Here is a 27,137-nt window from a genome sequence, read left to right as displayed (position 1 = left end):
TATTAAATTATTGAAAGAAAGTTGTAAATTATTTTTATCAAGTAAATATGTTCGAAAATGTTAAGTCAAATCTATTGACAAAATATCCACGAAATCAGACCTAATATGTAGATTTTTTTTCCCCTTATATACCATGACGTAATATGTTTGAAAATTGACAACAATTTGAGTGAAAATAACCACAAATTAATCTTTCAAATCAATTATCATGGTCACAGATTTTTAAAAGTATTTTCAAATAATTCAGACTACAAGAGGCAGAGAGGTGAATATAATCCATTTTACCCTAACAAAACTTCTAAGAAATTTTATGATGAATAATACAGAACTAATTACATATAATCATCACCTGGAAATGAGAGCTCTGCTTGTGTAACACACTGCATATGCACAGTACAAGCTGAAATTTAATGTCCTCAAAGCCTATTGCCATCCGGGAATTTTTAGAAAATAAGTGAACTTACAACTTGTAACTTCTTTCCAAAATAATGATATGGGCATATGCAGGCAAGAAAAACCAAGACCGTGATGACAAGAAAAAACCCATCAACGATGTACTTCATGCACACTGGGGGATTTCCAAATGCCAAGGGACACTATCAACAGAACTAAAACTAGATAAATGCTGACAGCATACAGATTCAAGTAGCATGCATCCCGGTCGGTAGACAACACCATTGATATTATAGATGAGGCTATCTTGGCACAGCCATTTTTTCCGGAATGCTTAACCTGCAACTCCAATCTTGGATTACATGTTCGAGCAGTCTCTTTATTCTCATTGGTAATTCTTCCTTCTAGCTCCAAAGGATCTAGACTAATATCTGGAGCGGCCTGCATTCCATAGTTTTAAAGGATTTAGATATGAGGAAAAATGTTGCCATTTTCTCAGGAAAATCTTTAAATTAATACATGTGGTCTGACATAATATAAAAACGAGCAGATAGATATTTATCCAAATATCTACTACAGCATTCGTCATGCTGGACAGATTTGTGGTATAGCACCTTGACATTTCACAAGCGAAGCACATGTCCACATGATTATAAAACAACACCAGCAAACTCACCTCTGTAACAAGCGATTCTGATTCTTGTTCTTCACTACTGCTTACTTCATTAGGTTTTTCATAATGAACAAAGCTCTGTCCATGTTCTATCGATAGGTGGATCCTCCTTGAAGCAATTCCCTGGGCATTAGAGTTCATTGAACTTGGCTGATTTCGAGGGTGACGAGATTGAATCTTGATCCCACTTCCACTATAAGCACTACTACTAGCTTTGACTTGAAGAGTATGATATGATGAGTTGTCTGATTTTTGGATTGAATCCTTAACTTTATTGACAAGGGCATCATTTTCTTCATCAGCATAGCGGTAGAAGGAATGATAAGCTGGATCGATCTGAAAAAATTGAGTTGTGACCCCCTCCAGGGAGTCAATAACATCAATAAAGCATCAGATTCTGAGATTCCATCGACTTCTTAAGAACAGACACTGGGATTACTTTTTATTTGAAGAACGGATGTTCGAAGTCAATAGCTACACTCATCAAGAGTGACCCAACTAGCAGCCTTTGACTTATCAGTGATATAAAAACAAAATCATTTCTAGCACATATAATGAAAAATCTAAACTAAAAGTGAGTATAAGTCCTACTAAAAACATTACAATCACAGATACCAAATGATGCATTTAGGAGACAAACCACGAATTTCTTAGCAATAATAGCACATGCTATTTACCTGTGCCTGAACCATCATTTTATCTGTTTCACCATAAAGCTTGCAATCATTCACCTTAGAGCTTGCAGACTGTATTTGATCCAGATCATCCATGTGCCATGGTATGAGACTTTCTCTTGTTGCAGCTGAGTGCTCAGGGTTAGCAGACTCTTTGCATAAGTAGTTGTCATTTTTTTGAAGAACTTCCAACAAATCTGATAGGGATGCATCCTGCTCAGATGTGCCATCTTGAAAATGCAATCCATTGTGATCATTGCCAAAGTCATCAGCAAATGGAGAACCTATGCAATTTTCCGAATCATTGAAAATGAACGACTGCAAAGGGTCCACCACCTTGTAGTCCAACTTATTGCATCCGACTTCTTTAGACATTAAACTTGATGGCTCGTACACCTGCATAACACAGTTGGAAACCAAATGAAACACTTAATCAGTTTCTGAAATCCAATAGATGTAGAAATGAAAATCCAGCTAATCTTTCACTCTCTGTTTAGCTTGCTATTTCTCAATCCATTACAGGGAAGAAGAAAAACATATCTTGCTATTTGCTACGTATATTTTAGCTATTTCATGGCATCAGAGCTTTTTTGAGAGAGAGAGAGAGTGAGAGAGAGAGAGAGTTAAACAAAAGCTCGGTAGTTAGCATAACAAAAAGCATTAACAGAAAATTTTGATGATACCGTGTAAAAAAGCTTCTTGTTTATTTGATGATCCCACTTCAGCTGATTCTTCATGGTTTATGATTTAAGAAAAAAAATTTCCTAGCCATGAGTGTAGTACATATGCCAATACGACAGGAAGATGTATTTCTTCATAATTTATGATTTAAATTATTATGATATGTTGGACACTTTTTTTGAGCTTACAAAATATAAATATCATCCTATAAGTAAACAAAACAGGACACTTGAATAAATCATGAAGTTAATCGAGCAGAACACATAATGAAATATTTCATTGAATCTCAACTGTGGATTAGGATTTCAAAAACTGAAATTGCAGATTGATTTGACTTTTCTAACAGTGTGTCGCACACATGGTTAATAAAAGTAGATTTTCTCCATTCGGGAGAAGTAAGAAATATGGACCAAAAAAAGTTTAAATAATGTTCTGACCTCAGTAGAATGACTCAATCCATGGAAAGCACAACTTTCAACTGGTGCTGGAGTAGGAGTCCTATAGTCTACCTCATCTTCCCACTTCTTCACGTCTTCCAGTTCATTGAGAAGATGAACAGCCGGTACTTTAGGCTCTTGAAATAAATCAGATGATATTTCATCAGGAGATGATATATTGGTAGAAGGAGATGACCTGGTAGGTTCAACTTCGCCGTATTTTAAATCATCTAGCTTCTCATTTGCCTTGTGGAACAAACGACATAGAACATAGTCCCCCTGAAGAATGTACAATTATATGAATATTTCCTCAATTACCATTTCTCTCTGTCATGTGATAGTAAATTTCTTGTTATCGGACTTTTTTATCCTCCACACGTCGAAACGGCGAGATAATATCATTTAAATAATTACTTCGATTATTTCAGTCTTATTATCTGATTGCATTGCAAATATTTTGAATACTACATATTATTTATCTTTTATATTTTTTTTTTGAAATTTATTATTGATTAAAATAAAATTTGAACGCAATCTATTGCTGAGGGCCCAATTTTTGAAGTTCTACTTAAAACGAAAAAAAATCTCAGATAACCATGCATTCTTCATGGAAGGAAGTGGAGGGGTGATACAAAGAAACTGTATGCGCATCGTCATCTAGCACACACAAAAAAACAGTATTTTTAATTGGCAACATAACGAAGGAGTAATGATAAGGTGGGGGAGAAAATATGTGGTGGATTAGCCGAAAAAGAAGCATATGAAATGCAATAAAGGGATCGGTAAGGTAAGTAATGAAAGAAGATAATTTGGAAGCAGGAAAACAAGCGTGCTCGGGAGGGATGAGAAATAAATATTGACCTGTCCAGGACCAGTCCCATCAAGATCTGGTTCAGTAGCACGATACTCGTGCATGATCCAATTTGTGCGCTTGCCCTTGGGAGCACGACCCCTGTAGAATACTAGAGTCTTCTTTGTTCCAATTACATTGGTATTGACAGGATAAGAAGGTGAAGATTTGCGAGATTTTATAGTGCGATCCTTTCCGGTGGCCTTCCAGTAACCAGCTTCTGTGGCCCTGTTTGAACGATGTCCATTTGAGTATTTTCTATCACGAGGGCAAAAGAAGAACCATTCTGGATCATCAGACTTTATCACTGAGAGAGCTGCAAAGAAAACGAAGAATCTTCAAGGCTTACTTTTCACATGCTTCTTCACAAAAGGAACTAAAGAAACATGCATCTGATGAAGCTGACACTCAAATTTCGTTAATCCAAAATTACATTCCACTTGTTTGGGCAATATTGAAATTCGTGGATTTGACATCCCTCTCTTTACATGTTTAACTTACTTATTAACTAATGTAATGGATTTCAAATTCCTATAAAATGGAGTCATTTGAGATCCTTCTCACAAAAATATTTCTCAAAATCATTTGATGTAAATGCAACCTAAAGGAATTTAACAAATTCATCTTCACGTCGTCTCATTTACCTATGCACAACACATCATTTTAATTTAACCAATGTGATTGTGCGGACACAACGCAGGCACTTAAAATTCCGCGACATTAAGTGAGGCATATGTTAATGATAAAGGAATCTAACGCTAGCTGTTTCCCTTGCACGCCCTTAATGCTAAGCGTTGTCCTTATGAACCAATCCATAATATTCTCCCCATATATTCCTACAATCACCCCACATGTTCGGTCTGAATATATCACAGGTAATTCTTACCCTTAAGATTCCAGTTACTTTACTGACTCGAATCTTATTTAAACTATAAATATTGTCCCACTCCCACCTCAAGTTCTCAGAATAAATAAAAAAAACCGACCACAATCTCGACCAAAACGTGCACGGAAGCATAAATTAACAGAACAGTGACTAAGAATCAGAAGTTCATGTGTATGATATTTTAAAAAATCCCAATTCATAATCCACAAAACAAGAGCAAATATCCATACCGGGGAGATCCCATGGTTCCCATTTGCAGACGTCAACCTCTGGGATAACTCCGACTGCACAATGGTGACCGTTGATCTTAAACCTCAGATAATGGCTAACGAGCTCCTCGTCCGTCGGACGGAACCTGAATCCCTTGGGTAACGCCTCCAATTTCATCATCAACCATACATAAATTCGACAATTTTGATGATTCACCACTCCCAGAGGAATGCAAAATGCTAAACGCAAACACTTGTTCAGATAGTCCAACAATAGCAGAGTTCCATAAACACACACAATTCAATAAAGAAGAAAGTTCCCGTTCTCGAGTTCAACACTGTTTTCTTTCTTTCGTTTTCTCCTTTCTCCCACCTTCCCACTCACTCTCACCTTTTGTCGTCACGTGCTTCTCAAAGTAGCTTTTTCTCAAATCGGCTTTTGGTTTGTAAAAAAAATGGAAGAAGAAGAAAATATAAATAAAATAAAAACATAAATATACAATTTAGTAAGAAAATTATATTATTAAAAAATTATCAATTGTAAATATCTAAACTTCATTATAAAATTTGAGATCATTAGAGTAACTACTTTAAAAGACACTAAAATATTTAATTTCATAATTACCATTTTTACCTTACTAAAAACTCTTCAAGTCACTCCATATTTTACATAAAAAAAATCTAAACAAACTTTTTTTTAAATCGAACAACTCTTCTAAATTGAAAATAATTTCGTGTTAATTGTTTAATATTATTTGATCAAATTAAAAATAATAATAACACATGCAACGCGTGTGCATCTTTTACTAATATATTTTTATATTTATGTATAGTGTGCAAAAAAATAACTACTACTATTACATGAGTGTGTACGTGTTGGTGTTTTTTACTTTTTTTTTAATTAATTTGATTTATATTTAAATATAAGTAATATTATATTATAAAAAATAATAAAAAGTATTATTAAAAATTGTAAAATTATATATATACATAGAAAAAATCAAACCAAGACAGCAAATTTATTTTTTCATATTCTTAATAATTGTAATAGATATGTACACTTGAAATCATGCATGCAATTAAATCTAATTAAACTATTGTTATAATAGACATAGTTGACCATAACTCGATATGAATATAACTTATCGTGCATCTTTCTTATATAATCCATTTATCTCCGTGTGTGTTCCCAGAATAATTATATATTACTCTCAGTCTACAAAATTTTAATAAAGTCGCAAAAATTACCTTATTTAAATAATTATTTCAATTGATAATCAATCCTAATGTTTTTTTATTTTAATATAATCACTACTTTTTTTCACAAAATTTATTTTTCTCAAAAAATATAGCATACAAAAAGATTAATTTTTATCCAAATAATATTTGTACAAGATACTAACTTTTTAAAATCATATATGGAGTATAAAACTATAAAAAAAATTTATGCAAACAAAAATATAGAAGATGCCTAATACTATTTATAGTTCAATCGGTCAAAGCACCGTCGCATCAAGGCGGAAACTATGTGTTCGAGCTCTTTGCTGAGTTAATGGTTCGACTAAATCATACCTGTCCAGACATGTATAAAAAACCAATTACAATCACGTCACCGGATGACCTAAAGAACTATGCTATAGGAACCATAACTTCATGATTCTAGTGAGTGCACATGTATCAAAAACCAATTACAATCACGTTATCGGATGACCTAAAGAACCATGTCTTAGAAACCATAACTTCATGATTATAGTGAGTGTCATCTTCCTTTGACTACTCACTTCTTTCTCTCGCATTGAAATTTTCACCAATAAGCCAGAACTGGGTGTTTTAGAACTTGTTGGAGTTGATTAAACAAAAAAAATGCAGATTAGTAAAATGAATTTTCTATAATTATGAAAAATGAAAATTTAACAACACTTTATAATATGAAATAAAAATATAAACAAATAATAACTTATTAGATAAAATAATTGAAGAACAAAATTATATACAATATAATCAAATGTGTGAGGAGTAATTTAAAATTTAAAAAGGTTTCACCAAAAGTTAGTGAAGCATTGTGATGTCTAAGCTCGTCACATGATAAATAAAGTTTCTTACTTTTGATTCTTATTATAATATCCTTAGACATCTCTTTAATGGGAAGAAAAAATACTTCATATGTATACATACATAAATATAAATCTCGAGTGAACTTTGCAAATCACTTATTTGACTCAATTAAATTAGATATTATACAACATAATTGATATTTAAATATGTAAGCCCATTTAAGAGTAAAATTGTAACAAAGATCACAATTAAAGAACAAATTCATGAATTTCATGATTTATTAATCAGCCGGTGGGCCAAGTTTAGTGAAAACGATCAAAGGTTCGTGTTTAATAAAAAAAAAAAAAAAACCTTCCAACATCCTATTTTTGCCAAGAATTGAGACATCGACAAGGACTTTATGTACTTAAGTCCAAGTGTTCAAATTTTAAGGATAGAAGAGCTGCATATGACAAATATAAGATCAATTTTGGTGGATTTTTAGTATTATTAATAGTTTTTTTTTAAAAAAAAAAAATTAGTTTTTCTATCATATTTATTGATGTGACACTACACATATTAGCACCACATCATATCACATCAACGTCACGTTAGAAAAAATACTTGTAAAAAAACATATTGAAACTGAAATTTGACAATATATATAGATTTTTAAAATCGCAAAAAAAAAAAAACCAAAAATAATATTTTTCTAAATATAAACTTGTAACCGAGTCAAACCATGCCCAACTCTCCCACCTCCCATTTAAATTTGACTTAAAATGTGATCGCAACCATGAATATCGATCTGAGTCAAAACCATAGTGAAGTTTACTGTAATTACATCTATATTTCATTGTCCTGTCTTTTGCTTATCAATTAATCTCTTATCTTGTTTTACACACCAAATTAAATGCAATATAGATGAGATGAACCACTGGACAAGTAATGCTTTGCTTCATTCTTTGACACTGGGTAAAGAAAGAATTTCTTACACTTTACTTTATTCTATATTTACTTTATTCTATGTTTCTCCCCTTTAAATTCACCTGAAGACCATTTCGGATTGAACTGAACAACAAACCTCATATTACTCAGTTAATGGTCGTTACTCGATCGATCTTTCATCCAACGATGGCTGATCTTGGAGATGAGAAGCAAAAGAATCTCGATCAAGAGATTAGGGAGCTGATATCTGCTCTGACGAGTCGTCTGACGTCGATGCAACGTAGCCCGAAAAATGGAACTTCAACGGATCAGCATAATCAAGAGGCAAACGAACATGGTGTGAGGATGATCACATTGGCAGGAAGCAATCTAGGAGCCACGATGCGCGGTGAGATTGATCAGAAGCCTGAAGCCCCACAAGGTCAAGAACTTCCCGAGTCCGAAGACTTTGTCACTTATGTCAACAGTAACTTCCAAGCTATCAACAACTCAATCATGCTTGGGGGTAGTTATGAGACGAATGATCCCGGTGTTCATTTGGACATCTCGGAATATAAAGAAGACAATGTTTTACGTCGCACACATAGGAAAAAAAGCAAGAAAAATGAGAGTGGAGGCTCCGAAAGAGACCAGTACACTGAACATGACTCGGAGTAAACAATGGACAAAGCGATCATATGCTTAAATTTCAATAAATGTTTGTCGTGATATTAAATTCTTCCTGTGTTTTCAAGAGTGCTTTAATTTGGTGAATATTAAATACTAATGGCAATAATGCTTATGTTTTTTTCTCCAACAAGGATGTAACTCAACTCAAGCGCACCTAGTAGCTCGCTTTGCGTTCACTTCTTTATTTCAAGCTCACTACTTAAACAACTAGCATGTACCTACGACAACCACGCAGCCCCCGCCGACTGTCGTATAGGGAATAGCTACAACTCATTATATTATGTGTTTCATTTAGATTTGTGTGGTGCATGTGCTTCTATTACGATTGAAACATTAAATTGTTGAGTATGATATCACATGTTTATATTTACGAAACGAGTCGACTCAGTCTATATTTAATATGAAAAGTAATATTTTTCAATTAAAATCAATATTTTTTCATGAATCTTGGTCGAATGGGAGATATATCTCACAAAATTAACATGTAAGAATATCTCATTTGAATTTTTATGTAAAATGTTACAAATGAGTGATCACTCTAATAACTTGGGTATGAGTTGAAGTTTTAAAAATTCATCCAAATCTTTGGGTTGAACCAAAAACAAATTTTTTTTTATAAAGTTTGAATATCAATTGACTTTTTAAAACTCAATAAAAGTTTATTTTGAATACAATTAGACTTTTATGAGTTATATAAAAGTATTGATCGAATATCTTTAAACTTTTAAAATCTACAAAAGTAATTAAATCTCATAATTAAATACGACCCTCTAAGTTATTTTATTCCTATAATCTAAATCCAATGAAATCTTTTCATTTTTTTAATTTCTTAATCTCGTTTTAAAATTTTATGCTACCAAACACTCAAAATAATATTTTTAATTTCAAATCCCACCAAATTTTATGAAATCCATGGAACCAAACGCATTGTAAATTCACCAAAGACAGATGTAAAGATTAAAATTACAAAATTCCCTCTAAGTGAACAAATCTCCAGGGGCATATCTGACAATTGACTTTTTGTAAAACTCCCAATAACTCCCTATGCGTGCTTTTTCGACTGCGATATTTTCAGCCGGTCTCGCAGTTTGGGATGGGCTGGGGGTCGGATTAAGGCAACAATAAAATTTCATTAAAAAAATAAAAATATAAATACAACATTGAAATCTTCATTCGATAACTGTTCGCTATTTCCTCGGCCTTCTTATCACGCAACCTTCGCCGCTGCTCTGCCGGTGGATCGGCCGCGGCATCCTCCCGTTTCCTCTTTCCTCTCAAGTACGGGGATATGGACTATGCGTAATCTAGCTTTCTATTGCAGTTTATACTGTAATCGTGAATTCTGTTGAAAAATATATACATGAACTAACACCATCGTCGTTGTTGTTCACATCCGATTGAATTAGATTAGGGTTGGGTATCATTCCTATTCACATCGAACACACAATCATCGTTATCGTTTGTCAATCGAATTTTTAGGTTAGGGTTGGAGGAACCTGTTTTGCTTTTTAGTTTTACTACAATGTGATTTAGGTTTTTATCTATTCATTCGAATGATTTGAATGCGATCTGTTTGGCATGGTTGCTTCTCGCTATTCATGTTTGCTAACTAGTTTCTTTGTTCATATTTATGTTTTTACGCTTAAGTTTGATGATTTTCTGGCACTCGACGCTTCGTTGCAGTATAGGTTTACAATCAACGAGTCCCGCTACTGGTTTCACTTAGAAGGGGAACAATGTTTGGAAGCAACCGTAAGTGCATGTTTTCTTGGTTTTGATTGTTTTATGTCCTTTGACCTTCTGTATTGCCGTGAAAGGTTTCTCTGGCTGTTAACACGCGACTTATTTCATCTACCTTATGTTTCACTTTGTTTGGAACCGTATGTATGTAAACGTGAGTTCTCTTTTTCACTTTGATTAAAATTTTGGATTTGCAAAATGGAGCGAGCTATTTCAATTGGATACAAGCATTACTAAGATTTTAAAAAAAAGCAGAATCTGTTCAGATAATTATCATAAAGTTTGTGAAAGGTTGATTCATGACATCAGTTGGTTATTAAATTTGATTTGAAGTATATGCAACTTTTAGAAATTAGGAGCATAATCAGAACCACCTTCTAATTTCCAATTTGATTTTTTTATGATTGTTAATTGGGGTACATCAGCTTGGTTTGGATGGTTTCGATTTCTAAAAAATATAAACATCCTTTTTTGGTTTCTCGATTTTCTGTAACCAAAACCAAACTGTAAATTGAATACTTTGGTTTGTTTTGGTTTTAAATCGCAGTTTAGATCAAATTTCTTCCTTTTGCCCATCTGTTTTACATACCATTGGAGATTAATACATTTCTGTTAATTTGGTTGGATAACAAGTAAGATGTTGTAAAAATATGGTCAAAAGTATTTACTATTAAATTTGCAATTTTATATTCTTATTTTGAATATCAGAAAAGTTGAAAAAACTCTAATGTATTTACGTAAAGTTCATGTATACATGTGGCAAGAATGTCATAGTTTTAATTCATAAAAGATGCATATTATTTGGTTTAAAGCATAGCATAGACATTATATTGGTTCAAACCAGGGATTAGAAGTTTGAAACCGAATTATAGGGTTTGGTTTCAAATTTTGTAAACCATTGTCTTCAGTGATTTGGTATTGGATTGCTTTGCAGTTTTTAATTTATCATGCACTCCCTTGTGAGTGATAAAGATTAAAGAAATTGCTACTCTTGACTTTTACTAACCTTTTCTGTCAATTTCTGGTACTATGTACTACGCAGTAAACTCTCAGTGAGGTTAAATTTGTCATGTGGTTGTGTTGCATTAATTCCTGAATTTGGGTTTAATAGTTCAAATCAATTTTTAGATTGGGAAGAAAGGTATCCTTGTCAAGCTTAATGGCATAAGGTTTATTTGGAAATTGGAGGTCTGATTTGGCATAGCATTTTCTGTTATATAAATTGTATTGTGAGTTCAGGCTAGAATTGTAACTCGCATGTTGTTGGCTAGTTAGCTAATACGTAACACCTTTTGACATTTGCTCTGTGGCCATCTTAACCATTGCTAGTTCCTTGATGTTACTAGCATAAATTGCACTTGAATAATTTAAGTCTTGATGCCTTCGCACGTTATGAAACTGTAGATTATTTTAGTTCCAACTTGTAATTTGCACTTGCTAAGTATTGTGGTCTTCCGACAGCTTTTGGGCAGTCATCCAGTAGTCCATTTGGGTCACAGCCGGCTTTTGGGCAGACTACCAATGCAAGTAACAATCCTTTTGCTCCCAAGCCCTTTGGAAGCACGAGCCCTTTTGGTTCACAGACGGGAGGTTCAATTTTTGGGGGAATGTCTACTGGTGTTTTTGGTGCTCAATCTTCTTCTCCTTTAGGCTCGGCTTCTGTGTTTGGCGCTTCTTCTTCGCCTGCGTTTGGAAGTTCAACCCCTGCATTCGGCGTTTCCTCAGCCTCGGCTTTTGGAAACTCATCTTCTGCATTTGGTGGTAAGTGCATCAATACCCCACCTTTGACGTTTCAGCAGCTTGTAGCTATAGTTTTTACTGGATTGGTTCTTTTTCTAAATGAAACAATTTGATTGCGTTGTAAATTTGTTTTAGCTCTTTATTGTTTCTGTTGATGTGATTTAGGGTGAGGTTTTGAATGATTTTCCCTATGCAGGTTATTCAACCAAACAAATCCATGTCTTAATATGGGAACTTGTTGAATTTTTATTGAATTAAGTGTTCGTTTCGAAAATCGACATGACATACATGTTATATATTTTTTATCTCTTTTCTAAAAGTTCATCATCATAATTGAAAGATGTTTGAGGTGATCGTGATGATACTCCAAAAAATCCAACACATATTTAGCATGAATAACAAAACTTGTGAAGGATCGAATATTTGATTTTTATTGATGTTTACACAACATATCATTGAGAACATCTTTAAAAAATATGTTAGTATAAATATCCTCTGAATATTCTCCATCGCTTTGGGAATTTTGTTAGACTTTGTAGCCAGCTCTCTGAGATTGATGATGATATATTGAAATGTGGATACAATTTTGTATGTTTGTTGTCCTTTGTTTTTCCTAACTTTCCATCATTTTATTAGCTGTGAATGCCATATGGTTTTTGTGAGGTGGCGTGATTTGATTTGATCCTGAGAATCCAACCGTATCTTGAGGATATCTCCAAGTTTTTCAATCATATCTTGAAAGAGTTGAACAAAATTTTCCTTGAAATTTTTTTTTTTGCCATTTGATTTGATCATTCAATAATCTATTAAAAAAATCTAACTTAATGAACTATTGAATTTTCTATGTGGCGATATGTCAAAAATGAAAGTAAAAAGTATGGTTGATTGTGAGTAAGAAAAACTTAACGGGGACAATTAGATTTTGACACACGCCCATGCTGCCTCCTTTTGTTTTGTTTTACACCATGTTTGTATGTTTCACGATGTATACTCATGCAAACCAAGTTGTTTAGGCTGGCATGTCAAGAAGAAATGTTTTTTTTCTTTTTTATGAGAACAGTTTTAACCCATGCATGATAGGAGGTCATGCAGTTTAGGCTCGAACGTTGAGGACACGGCCTTCGAATTGTTAGAAAATTTTAACCTATATGCCAAATTGTGTCCTGGAGCTTTTTTTTTCTTTTATCTGGTAGACACTTTCAACCATGTCAAAGGAGTGTTGATTTAAATCTGGCAGACAGTGGTGCCTCATGCCAAGATGCCGTGATTTTTTCTATTTCTTTCAGCAACTGTCTTCTAATTATGTTATTCATATATATTGTGTTGAGAATATAGGTTCTGGGGTATTCGGGCAGAAGCCGAGTTTTGGATCTAATACAACTCAAACAAGTCCATTTGGAAGCTCATTTCAGCAAACACAACCAGCTTTCGGCAACAATCTGTTTGGTTCCTCAACACCATTTGGTGCTCCTAGTCAGCCTGCATTTGGTTCGACAAGTAGTCCTGCATTTGGTGCTTCAAGTACACCTGGCTTTGGTGCTACCAGCTCTCCGGCCTTTGGTTCTACTGCAAGCCCTACATTTGGTAGCACTAGTGGTGGGTTTGGTGCGTCGACCTCTCCTTTCGGATCTAGCACTCCAGCATTTGGTACTTCTAGCACTCCAGCATTTGGTTCCATAACCACTCCTGCTTTCGGTGCGACAACAACTCCTGCTTTTGGTGCAACAACAACTCCTGCCTTTGGTCCCTCAACAACTTCTGCTTTCGGTGCTTCAAGTAGTCCTTTTAACTTTGGATCCAGTCCGGCATTTGGTCAATCAGCTGCTGTATTTGGAAGTTCCCCATTTGGAACATTATCCTCGAGAGTTCAAGATGCTTCTTTCGGTAAGTTGCTTTCATTTTCTCTGATGTTAGGTTTCTGGTTTGACTGTCTTATTTAAGCACGTATGCACTTGTGAAGTTTGGTTATTTGGAATCATCATGGCTGTAACTGAGCTTTTGCTTTCATGAAATTCCTAAGCAGGAGCACAAACTACAGCCTCCACTTTTGGTGGCTCTGGTTTTGGCCTGTCTGCTTTTGGAGGGCAACGAGGGGGAAGTAGATTAGCTCCCTACTCATCAACTCCTGAGACAGATGGAGCCACTGGTACACAACCCGCTGGAAAAATAGAATCTATTTCAGCCATGCCAGTCTACAAGGATAAAAGCCATGAAGAACTTAGATGGGAGGACTACCAGTTAGGAGATAAAGGTACTCATCTGTCTAACACTTGTTATTTCTTGAATTCCTAAAGAACTTGTTACATTCATTTTCAATAATCTTTTCTTATTAACAAACAGGAGGGCCAACTCCTGCTGGACAGTCTACTACTGCACTTGGATTTGGTACCTCAAGTTTTGGCTCGGCATCTGCTCCTGTATTTGCTCAATCCTCTGCTACTCCTTTTTCATCTGCAACACCCTCCAATCCATTTGCTCCAAAAACCACTGGAGTTTTTGGCGGCTCAGGGTTTGGATCTTCGCCCTCCTCAACATTTGGTTCTTCCCCTTTTGCAATGTCAAATACATCTAATCCTTTTGGTTCGACAACATCAGCAACATCCTCTTTATTTGGATCTACTGCTCAAACATCTGGAGTTGGTACCTCCCCTTCTATTTTTGGCAATTCCAGTACATCACCTTTTGGATCACCATCTATCTTTGGCCCAACATCATCACAGGGAACCTCGTCTGCATTTAATACCGGCTTGGGTTTTCCCAATACTCAGTCCTCCCCATTATTCCAGTCAAATATGTCTACTCTAACACCAGCAAGTTCTCCATTTGCACAGACCTCTTCCGCTTTTGGCCAAACTGCCCCTGGGTTTAGTCAAACAAATTTGTTTAGTACACCCTCAACTGGTTTTGGTGGCAACATGTTCTCAAGCACTCCATCACTTCTAAGTAACACCAACCCTCTGGGATTTGGCCAAACAACTGTGAGTTATTCATGATTAAAAATTTTAATTTGTGTTCAATTTTAATTGCCATTTAGAAGCAAGCAATGCATGCATCAACTTTGGAACAGTGTTTTATTGGTGTAGATGTGAGTGAGGTGTTCTGTATTTTTTGGGGACGGGCCACATGCCTGACAGCGTTTAGTTCTTTATCAATTGTAAAAAGCATGTTAAAAATCACGATACAGCTTGCAGGAAAATCATGTAATGGCAAAATAAGTTTAAAATATTAATAGGGGATTTTATATTTTATAAAAGCAAATAGAACATGCCTACAGCCTATTGCTAAGATATAGCAAACATTATTATTAATCATGAAGGACGGCCATGGACCCATGCCACTGTACCCTCTGAAGGCATACAGTAGCCCTTCCCTGGCTGCATCTCATGATGTCTTTTCAAAAACTTTCCTGGTTATTAAATAAAATGAGTTTGTTGAGCTTGATTTGACCGGATTATATACAAGTTTGGAAGGTCTTGTTAATTTATGCGTGCTTTTGTGTGCACACTTGTATGTTATATGCTCGAAAATTTTATCTTCTGTGGGATCTGCATTTTAGGGCGTTGTGGATGCAAAAAGCATCTGATTGCTTCTAGTTATTTCTAGTAGATAGGTAATGAGAACTTGTTTTTAATACCAAAGTTATCTTCATATGCATTTGTAAGTAAAATTTTTGCCCCGGAAATCTAGATTCACATGCAATTATCTAATGCATGATTCGGACCTATATTTTTCAATGTCCCATTGTTTCCTCATTCGTGTTGAGATAATTTTATTTTCAATTTTTAATTTTCTAAATTAATTATATCATTTTTTTTTCTTTTTGTAGCCATCTCTTTCTAGTCCATTTCAATTGGGGCAACCACCTCAGAGTTCTGGTGGTTTTATTTTTAGCAACTTTGGGCAGTCGCAAGCAGGTCAATCAGTATTGAACTTTTGAATTACCTATGACATTTTTATTTGTTTTTCTTTTTCGCCTGGAATCTGAGTGTTACTTTTATTGATGTCTTTGGTGTATGCAGTTGGAACAAGTAGCTTTGGAGGCACCCCTGGTATTTTTAGCCAGAGTGCACTTGGACAACTGTATGTCAACGTTTCCTTCATATTTTGGTTCTTGTCTGGTCACAATTAATTATCTGTACATGAGGAATACTGGAACTAATTCACACACTTAACATTGACAGCACTTGTTTCGCAATTGGAGAGTATCTTTTTCTGTGTCCTCTATTGACTGTTGGATTAAAAATACTGAATGATTCAATTAGTGGCCGACAAGTTTAATCCTGTTAGATCAAATAACATAATTAAATATCAAACAATATATCAACAATCAAATCATAGAGTCAAATCTAGACATTCACAGAAGTTTGCTTTTATCAGTTAATGAATCAATCTGAAATTAATTTAAGAAATAAGTTTGAGCCGAGTAATTTTAATTTGGTTTATTTTGAGACCTAAATACACATTTTAATGTTTTTGCATTGGTGTGTTATATACAGGGATTATATGCGAACGTTTGCTTATTGTAGCATGCTCAAGTGCAATACATTGAATGAATTGATAACTTGTACCTCTGGAAAGCTGATTTAACTCTTTTTAAAAACCCATTTCCTTTCTTTTTTGAGTTTTCAGGTGTACAGTACAATACTTGGCAGAACTATTAAGTTCAAAAAATAATGAAAGTTGACTGACTTTCGGTTGTTTTTATTCTGGACTTGTGTTATTTATTTGGTATTTCGGAAGAAATTATTCATATAATTGGCTGATTGTCCAAGCATTAATTTTTATGACCTCAAAACTTGGGGTTAGATCTTGTGAGTTTAAAAACTAGGATTTTTTTCATTGTAAAAGATAGAAAAAAGCTTCTCAGATTTATTGATGAAACTTAGAGCTTGTCCTCTAATTTTAATTATAGTCTATGAACTCGTTGCTTCTTGCTTGTGTTGGATTTTGAGTAATTTATGGATTGCATCTGTTTTACAGGTCAGCTCCTCAGAGTGCGGTGGGTGCCCTATCATCGCCCATTGTAAATCCTTTTGGAACGCTGCCAGCATTGCCGCAGATATCAATTGGACGCACAGGCACTTCTCCTTCTATTCAGTATGGAATTTCTAGCTTGCCAGTGAGTATTCCGTTCTTGTGCTTTGCTAGAAAACTCGTATAAATTGCTAATGATCCATGTCCTTAGATTATTACAGTCTCATCTGCTAACCGCAATTTTCAGCAGATTGTTGAGAAACCAATTCCTGTGAGAATGTCGTTGCTATTGACGCCTCGACACCTTTCTCAAAGGCGTGTAAGGCCACCTGTAAGGAAATATCACCCTAAAACCGATGGCCCAAAGGTGATAGTGACTTCATGACATTCTTGAATGCTTAAAATATGGTCACTGCAACGGACATTATTAGGCTCTGTCTAGACTGTTTTTAATGTTGTCTTTATTTTCTGATCAGGTCCCTTTTTTCCATGATGGTGATGAAGAAACACCCAGCACGCCAAAAGCAGATGCTCTTTTCATTCCAAGGGAGAATCCCAGAGCTCTTGTAATTCGTCCGCTGGATCAGTGGCCTTCTAGAGCAAGTGCGGAGAAAACCACACAGTCGAAGGCCTCAGGCCCTCATGCCTATGAAAATGGTAAACACTATAATTTATGCTCTAAGTCATAGATCTTTACTTATTAAATATTAATATTGAATTTATTTTGAAATACTTTTGTGGTTACCACACTCGTGTTTTTCTAGCCGCTTATATTACATCTTTGACTTGTCCTTCAGTGGCATTTTAATTAATGAATAATATACATGCAGAGTAACTTTCTACCTTTACTCCACTGTCATGCATTTTTATCTCCCACTAAAAATAATTTTGGTTTTACAATGGGGGAGTGCTTGTTGTTATTGCTTAGATTTAAACACGTATTACTTAAGGCAATTTTGGCAGGGTGATTGGTGTCTCACTTGTACAGTTGTACGTATGATCCACTAGGTCCTTTTGTAAGCAACATACCTCCAGGTCATGTAGAGCAGAATGCTGTTATTGGAATATCACTGGCTGTTGATTGTCTCAGTTAGATAGGATAAGCGAAATCGGGTTACATACGACGGGTGTCTCGTTTCTACTGAGATGATATTTTCTTTACTGTTTCACAAATTTTTTTTCTCCCTAATTAATTACAGGTAAACTTCAGAATGATGTCTCCGCGCTAATAAACGGGCACAAGGTCCGGGATAAAGATGGTGAGCACCTCTTGCTAATATATTTCATGTGTTTAATATTAAAATTTGCACGAAGCCTGAGTACTTAAATCAAACAACAGCACATTAAAGAATTGATTCTGCAGTTAATTTTAGCATTATTTGTTTGCATGCTTGGATGAAATAAAAACCAGTTGAGAGTGGCTTGGGATTTATTTTCCAATTAATTGTTGTGAAAGACTCTATTGTTTCCTGAAGAGTGTATGAGTAATAGAAGAGAAGAAACTAGAATTTCGGTGTGTTTAAGAATGAATATTCGTAAGAGGGTATTATTGCTGTTTCACAATCTCTTATTGCTGAAAAGAGTTGAAATAAGATCGAAAAAGTATTTTATAGAAATGATTTTCTAAATCATCCCAAGGGTGAAGGACCTTATTTTGTTTACCCTATCCCCCTTATTCATTTTGATGGCATGTTTGTTGCTAGTTATTTTATCCCTGGACTTTGTTGTTCCTTGTCTTTTTTTTTTATGGGATTATAAAAAATTTGGAATTTCATACTTATGCTGATACTTGTTGCGCCAAAAAGGGGATCAATTCCTCAGCAAGCGCACAGCCTTCAACTGAAATCTTAAATGAAACCTTTTATGCATGCGTTTCAAACTGAATTTAATTTGACTTAGACATGAGAAATCATTTCAAATAGAATATTAATTCCAAATTCACTTTAATTTTGATCCATTGATGGTTGTCATGTCCTTATACTTCAATCGTAAGCACGTTGTTTTGGCTTCCCATGCTTGTGGCTTAGCCCACTTCAGAAACTGTGTAGATAAAATTCGATCATATTTAGAAAATGGAAATGAGTTAGATGACTTCAGCAGTGTGTCCACTCTTACTTTAAAAGTGACACAACATATGTACGTCTAGAGAACTTAACATACTTTTAGCTCTTATATCAACAAGGAGTTGTCGCATTTATTCTTGTTTACACGTGAGAACCACGAGAAATGTTATGATTGCTTGGAACAAATCGTACTTTAAAATCTGGCCTTTTTAGTAGCTTGGATTGGGTGTAGAGGGGAGGATTCTGACTATATTTGGTTGCAGTGACTCGAAATGGTGCTTGTCCATATCTTTTCTACAATTTTTTTTGTGTTCTTTTAGTGCTGAAGTGGCTATCTGGTTACAATTCAGCTTCCCCAGCTGAGCACTCTGTGGAAAATGGCGTGGCTAATGAGCAAGTTAATCCTGTCAAACGGAACCCAAAATCCAATGTGGTCCTTGATGGTCGTTGTACAGATAAAGGGGACTCTTATATCACTCTCGGAAGCCATAGAGCTGGAGAAGCTGCTATCGTGTTCGAGCATGGAGCAGACATTGAGGCACTGATGCCTAAGCTTCGTCACTCTGATTATTATACGGAGCCACGAATTCAGGAGCTAGCTGCAAAGGAAAGAGCTGAACCAGGTTTTTGCCGCAATGTAAAGGACTTCATTGTTGGAAGACATGGTTTTGGTAGCATCAAGTTCTTTGGGGAAACTGATGTGAGAAAGCTTGATCTCGAGTCTCTTATTCAATTCAATAATCGAGAGGTGATCGTATATATTGACGAGAGCAAGAAACCTCCAATTGGACAAGGCCTTAATAAACCTGCCGAGGTGACGCTTCTTAATATTAAATGTTTTGACAAGAAGACTGGCCAGCAATATACCGAGGGACCAAGGATCGAGAGGTATAAAGAAATGCTTAAAAGAAAAGCGGAAGATCAAGGTGCTGAGTTTGTGAGCTATAATCCAATGAAAGGAGAATGGAAGTTCAGGGTCATCCATTTCAGCATGTATAAGCTTGGAAATGACGAAGACGAAAATGACGATAATCTGCTCAATGCCATGAGATGACAAAAAAATCAACGCAGCCACTGTGTGCATGGTAGTTTGTGCCCTCGGATGGGGAGACAAATATGCAGAATCTTAAAATTTTGAGCAGTTATAGTTTGTCTTAATCTGTTTCATTCTGTTCTTTTTTTCCTCCCCTTGGATATATCTCCAGATATTGTGGCTTGGTTGGACAGTGTTCAAGTATTTAAGTACTTGACTAGAATGCTGCATATTTATGTACCTTACAGTTATATACGTGATGGATCTGGATGGTGCATGTGAACACCCTTCCCAAAATACTTGGAATTAAGACCTAAAAACTTGCTGTTTCATCCTAACGAGTGACGGCTTCCATTTAATCCGTTACATCCAATTGGTTTGTCCCTACTGGGGATAATCAAAGATAGCAATCTAAACTCAGTTATTAAACTAAAAAACCTTTAGTTGGACAATTAAAAAATAACACTTCTTGACTTTTGAAAAAGTAGTTTTATTAGAAACTAAAATCATTGAAAAATAATAACTACCAACAATACATATATGATATATATTTATAACCAAATGTGGTATCAGATTCTCCTCAAAAACCAATTCCTTTGAACTAATGAACTTTAAGTGGTAGAACCTATCAAAATCTAAATTCCGCTCGTAGCTCATAATTATAGTTGACACTACCTAATCCTTATTTGGTAATTCAGGCCGAAGTCGTACTAATCCAACCTAATTGACTGCCTTACATACGGTGAGCTAGCTAATCTTCATAAGCAAATGCCAAACAGGAAAACATGGTTCATTGGAAAGGGTCAAACAGGAAAACATACTGAACACCGGAAAAATTCTTTTGTAAAACTAATACGAAAGACAACAATAGAGCAACTTCAGGTAAAGCGTTCTTTTTTTTTTTTTGGCATAAAATCAACATTTGTGATCAAAAAGTAAATACTGAGCCAGATAAATTGCTCCTCAAGCTTATATAACCTCACTATCATAGTCTCAATCAGAAGAGATGATATCTAAACCAGAACATATTCCAACATGAAATCATAGGAATGGAAAGCATGTTATCCAGGAACATGACCGCAACAACTCTGTAATCTTGTGAATCCTCCGAGCACAATTAGATTGAGGGAGAACACTATTTTGTGCGTTTTTTATTCAACTTTGAAGGCTTTCCACTTTTCGGCTTGTGCTCCATGGAGCTATCGGGTTGATTTTGTCGAGGTTCCTCGGGAAGAGAAGTGAGAAGAAATTTCTTATTAGAACCAACTCCGTTACACATTAGCTTCAGCATACTTCTACCCCTCATCCATTTAAGCATTATCTTCATGTGTGTTTTGCTCGATAATCCATTAATCCCCGCATCCTGTACTATCATAAGCGTATGTTACCAAGAAGAGTGACTAAGTTTTAATTCATTTATTCATAGGAACAAGTTGAGTCACTATATCTTGTTACAAGTACTTTCAGAATAGAACCAAGATAAATAATTACGAGCCTTCGCTTTTAGCTAGCACACCTCCAAAAATTTTCAGAACATTTTTAGTTGCACCGAATTGACATGAACCAAGAATCCAGCCAAAAGTTACAAGTAATACATACGCGATTTTTCATTTCCAATGATAAATCAAGAGGATAGCGTCCATATTTCGAGCCTTGCACAGAGGTACGATTCATCTGAACATACCTCTGCTGGACTTATTGGTCATTTCATAAGAACTGAAATTCATGAATGAGATATATATGTCGCCGCTGAAATTCAAGTGCTATTTCCCCAAACAAAATTTGAAAATCTCTTCATCGAGTTCTTGCATTGAACCATAAACTCTAAACTAGCAAATTTATCATTCCTAATCCATTTGCAACATAGAGTGAAAAATCGATTGAGATTACCTTGGCGTGGTTCCAGGTGTTGGAGATCGTGAGAGGGCCATTGGTCTTGATGACTTGATGGAGGCCCTCGGCAATGGAGGCGGCTTCCTGGGGGAGAACCCTAGGATTTATTTTCCTCAGATTGGGGGCACGCTTCCTAGAGCTTGAACTGAAATACTTAATCATCGTTAAAAACACTCCACCTCCATTCCAATTTGCTCCGCCGCGCCGCCACATTTTCAGGTTGTGATTGCTCCAGTGTCCCTCTTCCTCCTCAGCACGGCTGTATCTTAATAAGGTTACTAAAGTTAATTATAAAAAGTTCATCGCCTATCTATCTATATATATATAGGTATGATATCACACATTCATCGTTCATATAATTTTGTGAATATCGACATATTAAATGTGATGATATATTTTGACCATATCAAAAAAATTCATGTTAAAATTATTATAAAAATTTATTTATTAATATTAATATATTAACCAATTATATTAAATATTTAAAAATAAAAAATAAATATATAACGTTTTCTGTTTCTGGTTTAAATTTTAAAATTGAACATCTTTTCAAAATATAAATTATATTTAAGTATTTATATTGATTACGTTATTTAATTTAATTTCGATTATGATTTTGAATTTTGTAATATTTTTATATATTCAATATCATATTAAATAAAAAAATTATTTTTTACATAATATTATGATGTCCAATTTTTTAAAAGAGTATTGTAATGAATTTCGGTGTATTGATTATCCATAAATTACTACTATTATTATTTTTGAAGGTAAAACTCGTAGATTTATTGATTAAAATCATCTATTACGAGCTTAATCAATCAATAAAATATTGACACACACACACACACACACACACACACACACACACACATATATATATATATATATATATATAATTTGCAACACAATAAAAATGTAGAATTGGTACTCAAAATGATTTACAATTTGACCCTTCAAGTATGTCAAATGCACTATTAACCCATAGAAAGGACAAATGCAGCAGTTTCGCCCTTCAATTACATCGGTTAAGCTGTTTAATCCCTCCATTTTATCAACTCATGAATCTCCGGTCCTTTCGAATTATTAATTAATTATACAATCTATTTAACAATTTAAAATAAAATATGTAAATTTTATTAATAATATTAAAATTATGAACCTAAAAATATAAAATTCAATTTTCCATAAGTTGATTTGAATCATATATATTATATTTTTTAAGTTCAATATAATAATTGTCCATATTGGATAAAACAATCGAAACGTTTTGCTTGAGCTGCTATACATTTTAAAATATTTGAGTTGAATCATTATCACTATCTATAACTGTTGATAAAGCGACGAACAATCAAATACTACCATTTTGTTTTTCCTTAATAAGCACATCACTCGAATTTTCACAAAACAAAATGAAGCTTAATAATGTTTGATTAGTGAAGTTAATCTTGAAATATTGAACAATAATATCATTAAAAATAACAAAATATGTAATAATAATAATAATGATAATAATGATGATAATAATACTTAAAAAGAAAGAGAAAAATAATTAAATTGTCTCCGTAGAAGTCGGAGTCAACGTTCAGTATTTGGCAGATCAGGACAGAACGTGATGAGAAAATTCAGGCTTCTGTGGCGACAAACTTGAGGATGCCAATGCCCTATTAAACATAAAGCAACCTTTGTTGGCTCTTNATATTGTTTTTCTTCTACAAAATATATATATACATGCACTTGTCACAAGTACAACACCACTTATACAACACTTGGTCTATAGAAAACGACAGAAAAATCCCACTCTTTCTGCCTTTGGGAACTCACCTCAGTCACCTGCTTCCTTTATGTGCATGTGCTTGCCAAGAATCTTTTCACCGGAGAATGCTATCTTAGATTCATATTTTGATATATTAGCAAAACATATGTGTAAGTAGCTGGCTGGCTGGCTTGCTGGCCGTTCCGGGATATATCTTCGTGTATTGATGCAATGTCTGTAGATCCTGCTTAGCAGTACCGTTTCTGCTTATCTATCTTCTTCTGCTTTTGCAGCAACTCTGAGGAGAGGTATGTATATATGGCTACCCAACTGTATTTCATCATTCTTGTAATAGATATGCATGCTAAGGGGAAATCTGTATCTGCCGGACCTCTTGATTTGACTGATCCATGGTTAATTCTTAGTTTCTTTAAAATGATATTTTTTGTTGGTAAAATGGGATTGAAGGAGAGAGATCGAGGCAATATATTTAGTTTAGGCTGCATTCTATGCATTTTTTGTATGCGACAATGCCGTCTCCACCTACTTGTTTATGTCGATATGTTCGAGTTTTTATCTGATTCTATGTTGATCGAAATATCTGATGGCTTTCAGGTCTAGATGGGAAAGGAGTACAGTGGATCCCCAAAGCCTCACCAGCTTGAATTGAAGAGAAAACGTCTCACTTGGATACTTGCCGTAAGTGGCCTCTGTGTCTTCTTCTATGTTTTGGGAGGTTGGCAGAGTTCATCTCGAGCTCCAATATCCCAATCCGATGTCTACTCCAGAGTTGGCTGCGACGATAATAAAGCCAACTCTGTTCATGTTCAATCATTGTCTTCATCGACATCAGCTGATTCGTTAGACTTTGAAAGCCACCATCAGTTATTGGTAAACAGTTCTGATAACTCCGAGACATTCCCACCGTGCGACATGTCATATAGCGAATATACTCCCTGCCAAGATCAGCAAAGGGGTCGGAAATTCGATCGCAACATGTTGAAATACCGAGAAAGGCATTGCCCTGCGAAGGAAGAACTCCTGCGTTGCCTAATACCCGCTCCGCCGAACTACAAGAACCCTTTCAAATGGCCGCAGAGCCGGGATTACGCGTGGTATGCCAATATTCCCCACAAAGAACTCAGCGTCGAGAAAGCTGTTCAGAATTGGATCCAAGTCGAAGGAGATCGCTTCAGATTTCCCGGAGGAGGAACCATGTTCCCCCGTGGTGCGGATGCTTATATTGATGATATTAATGCGCTTATCCCTCTTACTGATGGAACCATTCGAACTGCTGTTGATACGGGCTGCGGGGTGAGAAATTTATCTTACAATACGGGTTTTATTGTATCTTCTGTTTCACAAACTTCTCAATTCTTTTTGTGTTGTTGGTTCCTCAGGTAGCAAGTTGGGGTGCTTATCTGCTGAAGAGGAATATCATCGGGATGTCTTTTGCTCCAAGGGATACCCACGAAGCACAGGTGTGGTTTGCATTGGAACGAGGCGTTCCAGCAATGATCGGAATCATGGGATCACAGAGACTTCCATATCCCGCCCGGGCTTTTGACATGGCTCACTGCTCTCGCTGTCTTATCCCTTGGTATAATTATGGTTAGATCCATTCCCTTGTCGAACTTGATCTCTTTTGATAAAAAAGTCGGTGCTTTAGAATACATATTTATCATCTCTGGTTTGGATTGGTTGCAGATGGACTGTATTTAATCGAAGTAGACAGGATTCTTAGGCCTGGTGGGTACTGGATACTCTCAGGTCCGCCGATTCACTGGAAGAAATACTGGAGAGGCTGGGAGAGAACGGAAGACGATTTGAAGCAAGAACAAGATTCGATCGAGGATGTAGCCAAACGCATCTGCTGGAAAAAAGTCGTCGAAAAGGGAGATCTTTCGATATGGCAAAAGCCAATCAACCATGTTGAATGTGCTAAGAACAGAGCAGTATACAATAAACCACATATGTGCAAATCTGATAATCCTGACGCAGCTTGGTACCAACATACCTCCCCAATCCAACATTTCATTTCATATAATAAATTGGGAATGAAATTAATATTTGTAGTTTATACAAGCTCATTTTCATGTTACAAGGTACAAAGATATGGAAATCTGCATAACACCACTTCCGGAGGTAAGTAGTCCGGATGAGGTTGCCGGGGGTGCGTTAAAGAAATGGCCAGAGCGAGCTTTTGCTGTTCCACCAAGAATTAGCAGTAACTCAATCCCAGGCATCACTGAGAAGAAATTTCAAGAGGACAACGAAATGTGGAAGGCTCGATTGGCATATTACAAACGCATCGTTAGCCAAATACCACAAGGATTATACCGGAATGTCATGGACATGAATGCTAATTTTGGTGGATTTGCGGCAGCCCTGTCGAAATACCCAGTTTGGGTTATGAACGTGGTCCCGTCTAATTCCGAGCCTGATACGTTGGGGGTGATATATGAACGAGGTTTCATCGGTACATACCAGGACTGGTGTGAAGCATTCTCCACCTATCCACGAACTTACGATCTAATCCATGCAGGTGGTGTCTTCAGCATATACCAGGACAGGTAATGTTGCTTCTTCTTTTCTTCATTTGGTATTAAAGCAATGGAAGCTATTTTCGATGAATTTGCGACCAACTCATGTGTTACTTGCTCTTGAAGGTGTGACCTCACTTACATTCTCCTCGAGATGGATAGAATCCTAAGGCCTGAAGGCACTGTCATATTCAGAGATGGTGTGGAAGTTCTGGTCAAGATCAAAAGTATAACAGATGGAATGAAGTGGCAAAGTCGAATAATGGATCACGAAAGCGGACCGTTCAATCCGGAGAAAATACTTGTTGCCACAAAAACTTACTGGACAGGTGAAGCCAAGCAAAAGCAGTGAAGGCCTCATCCTTCTTGTTTCCATTTTTTTATCCACACTCCTCGTCACAGGGACTTAACTCGTCTGTTCGATCTCGGGTTCGAGTTACAAACTCCTTAACCCGCATAGGAAAATAACATTATTGTCTATTTGAGTTCGCCTGTATAGATATGGTGAGGAGGTTGGATGTTACACATTATTGTTTTTATTCAACTCATTATATCCATCAGACAAGGTGTAGTTCATCGTACTTTTGGTAGAATGCAGTTTTTTGCGTTACCGTCTCCTTCAATGAATACTGGGACGAATCCGAATGGATGCACCAAATGATTCAATGTAAAGAAACGAAATAACCCACAAGATTAAAACTCAACGAAATTTGAGTTTAATTGCATAACACCCTCGTGAAAATTTAAAAAAACAAAACACCATATATTACATTAATAGCATTTTAAACCTGTGTTTTTTAAAATTAGTCATAAAACCATCTACCACATAAATAAATATGCTTGAGCTTTTATAACATAAATGTGAAATATGTTTGATTTTTAAAAAAATCAAGAAAATATTAATCTATTAATATTTTTAAAGAGTTTCATACATATTAGAC

General features: G+C 35.5%; 5 protein-coding genes across 9 annotated transcripts; 3 read left to right on the top strand and 2 right to left on the bottom strand.

The window, feature by feature from the left end:
* Positions 1–224: 224 nt before the first annotated feature.
* On the bottom strand, positions 225–5,236 carry LOC140968563 (protein NTM1-like 9). Its single transcript, XM_073429576.1, has 6 exons — positions 4,825–5,236; positions 3,720–4,024; positions 2,859–3,137; positions 1,744–2,136; positions 1,070–1,402; positions 225–834 (listed from the first exon to the last, which is right to left on the bottom strand). Exons 1-6 carry the CDS (start codon positions 4,982–4,984, stop codon positions 547–549), a joined length of 1,758 nt encoding a protein of 585 aa, XP_073285677.1. The 5' UTR covers positions 4,985–5,236; the 3' UTR covers positions 225–546.
* A 2,654-nt stretch (positions 5,237–7,890) lies between these two features.
* LOC140968557 (uncharacterized) lies at positions 7,891–8,504 on the top strand. Its single transcript, XM_073429568.1, has one exon. The coding sequence runs from the start codon at positions 7,939–7,941 to the stop codon at positions 8,440–8,442; it is 504 nt and encodes a 167-aa protein (XP_073285669.1). The 5' UTR covers positions 7,891–7,938; the 3' UTR covers positions 8,443–8,504.
* A 1,086-nt stretch (positions 8,505–9,590) lies between these two features.
* LOC140968454 (nuclear pore complex protein NUP98A-like) lies at positions 9,591–20,272 on the top strand. 5 transcript variants are annotated; one of them, XM_073429405.1, is made up of 13 exons: positions 9,591–9,732; positions 10,138–10,206; positions 11,656–11,955; positions 13,270–13,818; positions 13,958–14,185; positions 14,275–14,912; positions 15,761–15,848; positions 15,954–16,014; positions 16,915–17,053; positions 17,159–17,275; positions 17,385–17,565; positions 18,108–18,167; positions 19,322–20,272. In XM_073429405.1, exons 2-13 carry the CDS (start codon positions 10,191–10,193, stop codon positions 20,023–20,025), a joined length of 3,081 nt encoding a protein of 1,026 aa, XP_073285506.1. In that variant the 5' UTR covers positions 9,591–9,732; positions 10,138–10,190; the 3' UTR covers positions 20,026–20,272. The 5 variants fall into 5 exon arrangements, with proteins under 5 accessions (XP_073285506.1, XP_073285504.1, XP_073285503.1 ...); XM_073429403.1 differs by having other exon boundaries at positions 17,156–17,275; XM_073429402.1 differs by having other exon boundaries at positions 13,955–14,185.
* A 686-nt stretch (positions 20,273–20,958) lies between these two features.
* On the bottom strand, positions 20,959–22,188 carry LOC140968537 (uncharacterized). Its single transcript, XM_073429541.1, has 2 exons — positions 21,895–22,188; positions 20,959–21,367 (listed from the first exon to the last, which is right to left on the bottom strand). Exons 1-2 carry the CDS (start codon positions 22,108–22,110, stop codon positions 21,140–21,142), a joined length of 444 nt encoding a protein of 147 aa, XP_073285642.1. The 5' UTR covers positions 22,111–22,188; the 3' UTR covers positions 20,959–21,139.
* Positions 22,189–23,666: 1,478 nt separating this feature from the next.
* LOC140968466 (probable methyltransferase PMT18) lies at positions 23,667–26,845 on the top strand. The gene is made up of 6 exons (XM_073429423.1): positions 23,667–23,961; positions 24,269–24,967; positions 25,054–25,264; positions 25,361–25,658; positions 25,759–26,226; positions 26,323–26,845. Exons 2-6 carry the CDS (start codon positions 24,275–24,277, stop codon positions 26,546–26,548), a joined length of 1,896 nt encoding a protein of 631 aa, XP_073285524.1. The 5' UTR covers positions 23,667–23,961; positions 24,269–24,274; the 3' UTR covers positions 26,549–26,845.
* Positions 26,846–27,137: the final 292 nt, after the last annotated feature.

This window comes from Primulina huaijiensis, unplaced genomic scaffold (genome assembly GCF_012295235.1).
Source record: "Primulina huaijiensis isolate GDHJ02 unplaced genomic scaffold, ASM1229523v2 scaffold37281, whole genome shotgun sequence".
Lineage (NCBI taxonomy): Eukaryota > Viridiplantae > Streptophyta > Magnoliopsida > Lamiales > Gesneriaceae > Primulina > Primulina huaijiensis.
This window is presented reverse-complemented; position numbering and strand designations above follow the sequence as displayed.